At 45.4% G+C, this 12,368-nt stretch overlaps 1 protein-coding gene across 2 annotated transcripts in view; it reads left to right on the top strand.

Annotated features, from left to right (window-relative positions):
* Positions 1–12,368, top strand: part of TAB3 (TGF-beta activated kinase 1 (MAP3K7) binding protein 3) — a 91,123-nt gene that overhangs the window by 55,295 nt on the left and 23,460 nt on the right. For both annotated transcript variants that reach the window (XM_077296687.1, XM_077296688.1), the window contains exon 2: positions 1,887–2,077. In XM_077296687.1, the coding sequence (XP_077152802.1) occupies positions 1,976–2,077 (102 nt within the window). In that variant the 5' untranslated portion in view covers positions 1,887–1,975. The remainder of the gene's footprint in view (positions 1–1,886; positions 2,078–12,368) is intronic.

The raw sequence follows: 12,368 nt of genomic DNA, 5'->3' as shown, positions 1-12,368 counted from the left end.
GGTGTTTTTGTTTCTCTATCTTTTTTCTAGCCTGAGTTATGAGGAGAAATATAAAGGCAGGCAACACCGAAATTCGCACTTTTTCCGAACTTTGAAAATCAATTAAAAAATATATATATATCTAGAATTTTTTTTTTTCCTTCACATTTTGCAGTCTCTGACACACTATTGCCAATTAACAAAATCTCAAAAGAATTAAAAATATAGAGGTAAAAATCATTGGTTCACTTGACATGGAATGACCCTAATATCGGCAGATTTAGACGCTGTTATTCTAGTGTGTTTTGGGGGCCTTTAGTCACCGCAAGCCCTGCTTGGTGGGCCTCCAAGGACTGCCAAATACAGATATAGTTAAGTTATAATTATAGTATTTGTTTCTGATTGATCTGCTTTTGTGTACAAGCTATTGATGGGATATAAACAAGGAGTGTTTCTAACAGAGATTGTCCAAGCATGGACCTCACTTTTTAAGGCCAGATAAGAAGTGGAAGATATAAGGCTGATGTTGGCACAGTTTGCCTACAGTTTTGTGTATGGAGGCCTCCCAACTTTTCCCCAACAGGTGAAGATAAGGGAGAGATCAATCTGGCATATTGGATTTCCATAGGGGCCTATGAACTACTCTTCCGATTTCCTTTTGATCCTAGCTGCCATATTTTCTTCTTCAGTCTTTATGCTCCAGCACAGGAGAATCTGAGTGACTAAATCAAGTTTGCACATAAAATGGAGATCAAACCTAGCATTTCTAGGCAACTGACTAACCTTATTGGCCGTTGCTTCACAAACTAATTTATTAGATCTGATACAATAAGTTCAGTGATAATCTTTATCAAAGGGGTGTGTGACTACTCCAATCCTATTCTTTGGATCTGTGGGGGTCTGACCCCTGGCACCCCAATTGATCAGCTGTTCTGCGCTCTTGTTGCGGACATATTTCCACAATTGCAGGGCTGAGCAGCACCGCTCTGGGAACTGTTTAGTGGTCACTGTCGGGTACTGCCGATCCAATCTTGCACAACAGCATATTTGAAGAACATTGTCTTTAGGGTGCTATAGAAATGTCACTTGGTGCAAATGTCAAATCATTTGCTATACGCTTTTTTTCTGTATGTGAATACTTCCTGCAGTTTGTTTCTTTTTTGTTTAAAAATAATTTATAGAAAAACCCAAGACATTTATTCCTATGAGACCAGCATAGCTCACCACTTCATCACAAAATAAAGACCTAGTATAAAAGAAATTAAAATCTTCATGACAAAAATAATATATGTGCCTCTCAGTCTAGATTGTTTCTAACTGCAAATCCGAAACGCTAGAGATAATTATTTTACAATAACATTATTATTATTATTATTATTTATTGTTATAGCGCCATTTATTCCATGGTGCTTTACATGTGAGGAGGGGTATACATAATAAAAAGAAGTACAATAATCTTAATACAAGTCATAACTGGTACAGGAGGAGAGAGGACCCTGCCCGTGAAGGCTTACAATCCACAAGGGATGGGTGAGAATGCAGTAGGTGAGGATAGAGCTGGTCATGCAGCGGTTGATCGGTGGTTACTGCAGGTTGTAGGCTTGTCGGAAGAGGTGGGTCTTCAGGCTCTCTTTGAAGGTTTCAATGGTAGGCGAGAGTCTGATGTGTTGTGGTAGAGGGTTCCAGAGTAGGGGTGATACGCGAGAGAAATCTTGTATACGATTGTGGGAAGAGGAGATAAGAGGGGAGTAGAGAAGGAGATCTTGTGAGGATCGGAGGTTGCGTGTAGGAAAGTACCGGGAGACGAGGTCACAGATATTAGTTGTAGCGATGCGATTTAGTAGCAATATTGCTAACACTTTTTTGTGTGTCCTTTTTTGTTTTGTTTGGTTTCCAATTTGTGGCAGAAAATGCCGGAAGGGTCAGAAGACCACAACCACTGGTGGGCGTTCTGAGTCCCCGTCCTTTACCATCTTAATCCAGCACACAACCGGAGATGGCACAGAGCAATCATCAGCTTGACATCCAGGTATTGAGCGATCTTCAGCAACGCTTCCCTGAGATCCCACTTGAAGTGGTATCTCAGTGCATGATGCAGGTATGTGCTAGTGTGACGACAGTGTCTAGAGTCTTTTTACTGTCTCTTTCCATAATTTGCCGTTTTAACAGCTCCCTTTTCAGGTGAAACTGATGACCTCCTCTAGTTGTTGCATCCCACAAATAATTTTTAAATAAGTTTTGTGGGGAAGGGGGGGGGGGGTAATTCTTTGTTCTGAGAAAACATTCCAGACATATGGCAAAAGTCAAGCTTTTACCCTATATCATAGATAATTGTATAAGAGAGCTTTTTTTGTTTTTCTTTTTTTGTGAACTGAACCAGTCGGGAGAATCTCATTATGCTGTCTGTCCACCTTTTATGAAATCACAGAAGGCAGCCATATTTGCTTTCAGAAGGGAAGGTTCACACAACAAATTTTAGCAGGCTGCAGAAACGATAATGCCATTTGGTGGGGGATGCGCAGAGGTTTAATGTGACTAAAAGCCACTTGCACATCCTTAATTCATGAGGAGTCTTCTTAGTATTTCACATGGATATGAATTACGTGAAGTGTACATCAGGTGGGCAGCCATGGACACTTTGTGAGGGTCGAAGACTTGGATATTTACAATTCTTATATTCTTCACTATAGGGATATCGACAAGTTTGTTACCTGCCAATACCTTTGGCCTTTGTGTCATCCTATCAACTTTTCACACTTCGCTACAGTTGGTCTAATAGTTATGACACTGCTACATGTCAGGATCTTTAAGGGCATTTTACACACCTTGATTCTAGAAAGATTCAGAGCTGTAATACTTTTTAGTATTAGTTGGCACTAATAATCACAGGGAAAATAGGAATAAGGGTATCCAAAAATATACAGTTGTGTGAAAGTGTTTGCACCCTTCCTGATTTCCTATTCTTTCACATGTTTGTCACACTTAAATGTTTCAGATCATGAAACAAATGTAAATATTAAACAAATATAATGCAAGTAAACACAAAATGCAGTGTTTAATTGAAGGCCTTTATTATTAAGAGAAAAAGAAATCCAAACCTACAGGGCCTTGTGTAAAAAAGTGATTGCCCCCTCCCCCTTAAAACATATATTAAATCACATCTTTGGGAAGCTGAGTTCAAATTCCCTAGACACACCCAGGCCTGATTAATGCCACACCTGTTCTCAATCAAGAAATCACTTAAATAGGACCTGCCTGACAAAGTTAATTAGACCAAGAGATCCTCAAAAGCTATACACTATGCTGCGATCCAAAGAAATTCTGTACCAAATGAGAAACAAAGTAATTGAGATTTATCAGTCTAGAAAAGTTTATATAGCTATTTCTAAAGCTTTGGTATTCCAGCGAACAACAGTGTGAGTCATTATCTACAAATGTCGAAAACATGGTACTGTGATGAACCTTCCCAGAAGTGGCCTTCCAAGCAAAATTACCCCAGGAGCTCAGCAACGACTCATCAGAGGTCATAAAAGACCTCAGAACAACTTCTAAAGAACTGCAAGGCTCACATACCTCAGTTAAGGTCAGTTTTCATGACCCCACCATAAGAAAGAGACTGGGCAAAAGTGATCTGCATGGCAGAAGTTCAAAAGACTAAAACAACTGCTGAGCAATAAGAACATAAAGGCTCATCTCAGTTTTGACAGAAAACATCTTGATGATCCCCATTACTTTTGGGAGAATATTCTGTGGATTAATGAGGCAAAAGTTGAACTTTATGTAAGGTGTATGTGGCATTACATCTAATGTAGACGTAACAAATCATTTCAGAAAAGGAACATCATACCAACAGTAAAATAATGGTGGTGGTAGTGTGATAGTCTGGGGCTGATTTGCTTCTTCAAGACCTCGAAGACTTGCTGTGGTAAATGGAGCCATCAATTCTGCTGCCTACCAGAAAATCCTAAAGGAGAATGTTTGGCCATCTGTTTGTGACCTCAAGCTGAAGTGCCCTTGGGTTATGCAGCAGGACAATGATCCAAAACACACCAGCAAGTGCACCTCTGAATGGCTTAAGAAAAACAAAATTAAGACTTTGGAGTTGCCAAGTCAAAGTCAAGACCTTAAAAAAGATGGTTCATGCTGGGAAACCCTCCAATGTGGTTGAATTCTAACAATTCTGCAATAATGAGTGGGCCAAAATTCCTACAGAGTATTGTAAAAGACTCATTGCAATAACTGGCAAATGCTTGATTGCAGTTGTTGTTGCTGCTAAGGGTGGCCCAACAGTTTTATGTTTCGGGGCAATCACTTTTTCACACCGGGTCCTGTAGATTTGGATTTTTTGTCCCTTCATAATAAAAGCCCTCATTTAAAAACAGCATTTTGTGCTTACTTGTGTTATTTGTCTAATATTTAAATTTGTTTGGTGATCTGAAACATTTACGTGTGACAAAAATGCAAAAGAAAAGGCAATCAGGAAGGGGGCAAACACTTTTTCACACAACTGTATATAGCAGAGGCGATCGGGTTATGGCAGCTTCTAGTCTCCCATGGATACTACTGAAGAATCTTAAAAGTAAAAAAAAAAAAAATGTTTTTAAAAATATAAAAAAAAAAAATAAAAGTTAAAATCACCCACCTTTTGCCCCATTCAAAATAAAACAATGAAGAAAAAAAATCAAACCTTTCAGAATCGCCCGATCTATCAATATAAAAAAAGAATTAACCCGATCGCTAAACGGTGTAATGAGGAAAAAAGTCAAAATACCAGAATTACATTTTTGGGGCACTGCGACATTGCATTAAAATGCAACAACGGGCCATCAAAAGATTATATCTGCACCAAAATGGTATCATTAAAAACGTCAGCTCGACACGCAAGAAAATAAGCCCTCACCCAACCAGAGATCACGAAAAATGTGGACGCTACGGGTATTGGAAATGGCACCATTTAAAAAAAAAAAAAATTTAACAAAGTTTGGATTTTTTTTTCACCACTTAGATTACAAAGAACCCTAGACATGTTTGGTGTCTATGAACTCATAATGACCTGAAGAATCTTTAAGGGCAGGTCAATTTCCCCATTTAATGAACACTGTAAAAAAAAGCAAACCAAAAAACAATTGTAGATTTGCAATTTCACCGCGCTTGGATTTTTTTTCCTTTTTTCTAGGCCACAACGGGAATGGTAAAATAGCAAAACAAAATCTAATGTGGAATTGCACTTTTTTGCAATTTCACCGCATTTTGAATTTTGTTCCCCTTTCCCAGTAAACTATATGGCAAAACCAATGGTGTCATTCAAAAGTACAACTAGTCCCGCAAAAAACAAGCCATCACGTGACCTTATTGACTAAAAAATGAAAATGTTAAGTTATGGCTCTGGGAAGAAGGGGAGCAAAAAACGAATACTCAAAAATGAAAATACCTCTGGGGGTTAAAGGGATTGGGCCACCATAAAGAATACTTTTAACTAAGCAGAAAAGGTGGACATAAATGGTTTTGAAATTTACATTTAATAAAAATTATGCTCCATTCAAAAAGTAACAAACTTTCATCTTGTGAAGTATGCCCCCTGGCTTTATACCATTCCGTCCTCCCAGTGGCCGATCAACTGGCCGAGCATGCGCAGTTCCTGTCATAAGAGTTCCCCCGAAATTTCCACCCCCAGTGTGCACATCGCATGCTCCCTGCGCTCCCCTCACATAGGTCTAACAATGTGAGGGGAGCGCAGGGAGCATGCGCTGTGCACACTGGGGGTGGGGAGTTGGGGAGAACTCTGATGACAGGAACTGTGCATGATCGGCCACTGGGAGGACGGAATGGTATAACGCCAGGGGGCATACTTCACAAGATGAAAGCTTGTTACTTTTTGTATGGAGCATAATTTTTAATAAATGTAAATTACTAAACCATTTATGTCCACCTTTTCTGCTTAATTAAATGTATTCTTTATGGTGGCCCAACCCCTTTAATTAAAATGTACTTTTGTTAGTTTGAAAACTCCTTTAATGGTGTTTCCTGTGTTTTCAACTTGGGTGCTATCCTTAAAAGAAAGTATTCATAAGAGCCACCAAAATCTTTTTGTATAATTTATATGGTAGTTCAAGTTCATCTAGTTTAGTCATCTTTGATTTTTCAGTTTAGCCTGAAGTTACACATTGCCTTCTTACACATAGTAGGTCGCAGGAAATTCATTACTATTTATTTGAAGCTTAAGATAAGCACATTATAAAAATGTAGTAATTAGCACAGAATTTTTCTTGTTCTTTTTACTTTTCCTGTATACTGTATTTACCCTCAATGATTAGCCTCACTTTTTTGGTTTTCTGCACAGTACTGCATAGCGTTCATTGTAATATGGAGACCATCGGTTAGTGAAATAACACACTTGCTGCATGTCCTTCTAATTCACGGTGCTGCTGCAGTGTCAAGTCTATCATGGTTCTAATCTGGAAGAAAAGATTCTTGTGTCCCTAATTACCTATCATAAATCTAATTATTTCCTGGCACTTTGGTGAACGATAGCTAGCAGTAAATTCATGCTTCTTCATTAGTCTGATGGCAAGGAAAGTTATTCATATTTACGGTACAGGTACAGCCCACAAATAAGTTTGTCAGTTGCACTGGAAAAATAGTAATGGTGCCAATAAAAAAATGAAGTACTGAAAACAGCAAACTTGGATAATTGGTCTAGTGCAAGATAGCAACTTGAAATTTGGCACTGAAATACAGGGACCATATGCTCACATCCTAAAAAATGATGTTAGAAGGTAAAATGGTCAATTCCTAATGTTGTTGATATTTATTGTGCAGCATTATGTAGAATACTTGCAAAGAAAAAATTGGCACCATCCTGTTAAAGGTATGTTAGTCAACTGTTTCCATAATAGCTGAGGCCCCAGCACCAAGCACCTTGGCCATTACGGACTTCTGTTGTTGGAACAGCAGATGTTTTAGGAAAATGCGTGATCCTTGAAGATCAAAACCAAGATTGAATTTTTGACAGAGACATACATATTGACTATCCTAATGCATTCTATTTCATTTGACTAAAATGATTGACCACTTTGGATAATTCCTTTTGTGTTAGAGGAGTCTCCCAACAACAATTATGTCCAGTAATTAGCCATAATACGTGGAGGAACCTGAAAACAAGTGTAGATGCAAAATTAAATGCATAGTTTCCACTTAAAGGGGATATCCGGGACTTAAAAAAAAAAAAAAAAAAAGTGCCTAAGCACTAACAGTCAGGTAGTTGATACCCACCTGTTTGTTGTGTTAGCACTGTTCTCTGCCAGCAAAGAGCGGTAACAGACATCACTGACATCACATCAACAGAGCAGCTTTTTCTTTTCCTGTTCACAGGGCAGGACTACTGGTGTCATGCTGATTGACAGCTGGCTTTCCGCTGCCTAATTGATGGAAGCCAGCTGCCCATATGCGGCATGAGCCCCACACGGCCTCCCCCATATGTGCTGCATGAGCCCCACAAGGCCTCCCCCCATATGTGCTGCATGAGCCCCACACTGCCTCCCCCCTTATATACTGCATGAGTCCCACACGGCCTCCCCATGTGCAGCCTGACGCCCCCATAGCCTCCCCATGTGCAGCCTGACGCCCCCATAGCCTCCCCATGTGCAGCCTGACGCCCCCATAGCCTCCCCATGTGCAGCCTGACGCCCCCATAGCCTCCCCATTCCACCCAAACATCCCATTCATATTGAAAAATAGACCACTGCATACTCACCTTGGTTCCGTTCCCCAGTGCTCAGCTTCTCTCTCTGTCTCTGGTGTGCTGACTGTCCACAGTACACAGCTGACGCGATGAAATGACATCAGGGCGTCAGCTGTTTCACAGGATGATTAGTAGAGGAAGTGGTCGGAGGCCCCTCCTCCACCAATGCAGTAAGCGCAGATGGAGACAGCGAGAGAGCGGGCACGGTGCGGCCCGTGGACCTCTCGGGCCACACTTTGCTCAGGTCTGGTCTAAGGCATTTTTACTTTAAAAACTTAAAATTGTAGGCTTTCACACCGAGAGAAGCATAAAATGTTAGGGTCTCAACAAAGGGGAACAACTTGTGTGCTAAGTACCTTCAATTACTCTGTCGCCTCATTGGGGGACACAGGAACATGGGTGTTATGCTGCTGTCCACTAGGAGGCGACACTATGCATAATCTGAAAAAGATTAACTGTGGCTCCTCCTGTGCAGTATACACCCCTGGACGGCATCAGCCTTCTCCAGTTTTTGCTTAGTGTCACATAGGAGGCACACCTAAAAGATTTTTACTCCGTTTTTTCCGACGGGATTACAGATGAAGAAAAGAGGGTCTCCTGTGAGACTCCCGTCATGGCTCCTTCCTCGGCCCCCTATTATGGGGTGCCCAGTTGAAGTAGAGATGGCTATTCCCCATGTTGCTCCTTCCCCAGTCCCTCGGGTGCTGGTTCGAAGTCGAGACCCCCCCTCCTTCCCCAATTCCTTTTGGTTTCTGGGTTGAGGTTGAGGCGAGGATAAAGGCCCCTGAAGGTGACAACAGCACCCTCCCTATCCCCCTCTGGGGGTATTAGGTTGAGACACCTCAGGTAGGGCCTGTACAGGCAGCATTCTACAGCTCCCAGCAATGGGCCAGCACACTGCGCCTGCATCCAGGGACCCCAGCCCAGCTGCGGGCTCCTGTTGGGGCCGGGGGGAGTGCAGGCAGGCATGGCACATACAGACACAGGGCTCCCTGCGCTCCTGTCTCTGCGGCAGCACCAGCTCTATACTGCCTCAGGGAGACCCCTACCGGGCTCCCCTTTCCGCTTATAGCCCCACCGCCATCCTGCCTTTAAATCCGGAGGGGTCCGGTTCAGATCCGACCCCCTCCTGGACTTTCGCGCCGACCTGGAGCCCTTCTGGGCCTCAGGCATCTAATTTAGGCCCCGGCTTAGGCCTAGCTGAAGCTGCCGCCTCCTCTCCGCCCCCCGGCCCGCCCCCCGCATGACAAATATGACACTACAGTGTCATAAAGGGGGTGGATCGAGACAGAAAGGGCGCGTTTTTACACAGCCTTGCCGCCTTTTTCCAGCTCTCCGCCCCCTTCTCCTCCTTTCCTCTCTGTCTCAGCAGCCATTTTCGGCTGCAGATTAACCCTGCATCTCCCGGTCTGCAGGACCAGGACCAGGCAGCCAGTCTCCGGGGGGCACAGGACTGTGGATCTTCGGCGCTGGACCTAGGGGCACACTGGTGGGGTAAGATCACAGCTGGGTTTTTTACTCAGCTGTGAATCCATATTACCTATAAGGCTCCCCTATAGGTTTCTCTACCCCTGTAAGGTCCTCTGCTGGCAGCACTTCTGCACTCTGTGCACTATGCCGGGCTCAAGGTCCAAGAGAACCAGGCAGAACTGCTATTATGCATTCTGCACAGCCTGCGGGACCGCTCTCCCCAGTAGTAGCACGTACGCATTGTCAGAACTGTATACAAACTAATGTGTCAGAGCCCCAAGAAGCCCCTGCCAATGCCTCGGTGTCTAATGCCACGCCGGAATGGGCTACTCAGATATCGCAATCTATGACGCAGTCTATAGATAACCTAACCTCCACATTGCCTCAGGCTCTGCAGGGTCATGCCCCGGCTATGACCATTACCTAGCAAAGGGAGAGCTTGACTCAGGAACAAGATGACCCTGGCACATCCACGTCTAGGTCAGGACGCAAGCCGACCCATAGATCAAGTCCATCTGCGTCATCCCATAGCACACGGTCATCCCCCTCTAGGGAGAGACACCGTAGCTCCAGGTCATCTATACCGCCCCATTCCAGGGACAGACAATGCAGATCTCCGCAATCCCCGACCAGAGAAGGCCTCCTCCCCAGCCCACTCAGCAGGGGACGCCTCAGTGATACACAGGATTCGGAAGGCATCTGCGACTCGGACTCAGACAGAGAAACGGAGGGGTCCCTGATCCCAATCCCTCCTAGCAATACAGCGCTAGCTGAGGACATAATTTCATCCATCCATCAGGTGCTGAACATTTCTGATCCGCCACCAGAGGCCCCAGAACATAAGATTTCCTTTGAAGGACCTCTGAAGCCGCCTAAGGTTTCCTCTAACCACCCTGAGTTTAAGGCGATCCTTAAAAAGCAGCTCTCACAGCCTGAGAAAAAATTCGCTAATCGCAAATATCTGGAGGCGAGGTACCCCTTCCCACAGAAGGACACCAAGGAATGGACAGATCCACCTGAAGTGGACCCCCCAGTCTCTAGGCTAGCAGCACAGACCCTCCTTTCACTGCCAGATAGCTCAACCCTCAGGGACGCAGCTGACCGGCAGGTAGAACGCATGGCTCGTTCAATTTTCGAGGCAGCAGGGGCATCCCTGGCTCCCGCGTTCGCCTCAGTTTGGGCTGCCAAGGCCATTCTGGCCTGGGCAAAGAATTTACAAGCTCTCCAAGCATCCGCTCCTGAGCTGTCGGACCAAGCAGTTCAAATAGCAGTTGTAGCAGACTACATGCTCCATGCAGCTCTGGATTCACCAATGGGAGTAGCGGGGATAGCATCAAACGCCATCACGATTCGGCGTATCCTCTGGCTGCGGGGATGGAAAGCGGACGCAGCCTCAAAGAAGTCCCTCACGCACCTCCCCTACCTCAGTGGGAGACTTTTCGGTGAACAGTTGGACACTATGATATCCAACGCCACCGGGGGTAAGAGTACTTCTCTTCCCCAACTGAAACCTAAATGCACTTACAAGAAGCGTAACCAAACTCGATTCCGATCCTTTCGGAATTCCTCCGGCTGGTCCGTCTCGCGTCCAGCACAAAATCGTAACTGTTCCCCACGCAGGGACAACTTACGATCGACGCAAAGGTCGGACAAGACCTGGCAGCCAAAAGCAGGCCAGCCTAAGCCCAGAGGAGGAAAATCTCAGACTTTCTCCTCATCATGACTCACGGACTCCGGAAGACACCACACCAGTAGGCGGCCGACTTTTGCTCTTTCATCAAGTCTGGCTGCCTATTACAGAAGACAGGTGGGTCATGGAACTAGTGTCTTCCGGATACAAAATAGACTTCACCTCCAACCCACCGGACCGATTCTTCCTCTCTGTCCCCCCAAAACCGCCAGCCAAGGCTCGTGCCTACCACCAAGCGGTCTCCTCGCTTTTTCAAGCAGGAGTCATAGTACCGGTACCCACGACCGACCGCTTCCGAGGGTTCTACTCCAATCTGTTCGTAGTTCCCAAGAAAGGAGGCAGCGTACGGCCCATACTAGACCTAAAACAGCTCAACAAATATGTACGGGTCCGTCTTTTCCGCATGGAGTCCCTTCGGTCCATCATTGCGTCCATGGAGAAGGGAGAATATCTCGCCTCCATAGACATACAAGACGCATACCTGCATATACCCATTGCACCTGCCCATCAGAGGTTTCTCAGGTTCGCAATAGGCCAGGACCAGGTCATGGCAGCCACCATGGACGTCCTGCACTCCAGAGGCATAGTAGTCATTCCATACTTGGACGATCTACTCATCAAGGCTCCCACCTTCAAGGACTGCGAGCTCAGCGTCTCAATCGCAACCGATACTCTCAGTCGCATGGGCTGGTTAATCAACCTACAAAAGTCATCACCAACCCCGAGTCAGTCCCTGACCTTCCTGGGAATGTTATTCAACACCTCCAGGGGTCTAGTGCTCCTTCCCAAGGACAAGGCACTGGCTCTCCGACTGCGCACCCTCCTCCGCAAACCCCCTCGATCTCTCTGGTTTGCCATGAGTCCTCGGCAAGATGGCAGCAGCAATAGAAGCTGTCCCATTTGCCCAGTTTCACCTCAGACCTCTCCAACTAGCCATTCTCAAGTCCTGGGACAGGAATCCCTTTTCTCTCGACAGGGAGTTCCAGCTAACGTCGTCAACCAGGAGGTCCCTGCACTGGTGGCTCAAGCCAACCTCGCTAGCAAAGGGGAAATCCTTTCTCACAGGTCAATGGAAGGTTCTGACCACCGACGCGAGCCTGACGGGTTGGGGTGTGGTGCACCTACACCACAGGGCAAGTGGTCCCCAGTGGAAGCGACCATGCCCATCAACATCCTGGAAATTCGTGCCATCCTTCTGGCATTGAGGGCCTTCCATCACTTGCTGGCAGCCTCTCACATCAGAATACAGTCGGACAATGTCACAGCTGTGGCATATGTGAATCACCAAGGGGGGACCCGCAGTACCCAGGCGATGCGAGAAGTGTCACACATCCTCCGCTGGGCGGAGGACACAGGGTCGGTTCTTTCGGCGGTCCACATTCCGGGTGTGGACAACTGGGAAGCAGACTTCCTCAGCCGACAGGGAATAGACTCGGGAGAGTGGTCTCTCCATCCCGAAATTTTTCAACACATCTGTCTCCGCTGGGG

This window comes from Ranitomeya variabilis, chromosome 3 (genome assembly GCF_051348905.1).
Source record: "Ranitomeya variabilis isolate aRanVar5 chromosome 3, aRanVar5.hap1, whole genome shotgun sequence".
In the NCBI taxonomy this organism is placed as follows: domain Eukaryota; kingdom Metazoa; phylum Chordata; class Amphibia; order Anura; family Dendrobatidae; genus Ranitomeya; species Ranitomeya variabilis.
This window is presented reverse-complemented; position numbering and strand designations above follow the sequence as displayed.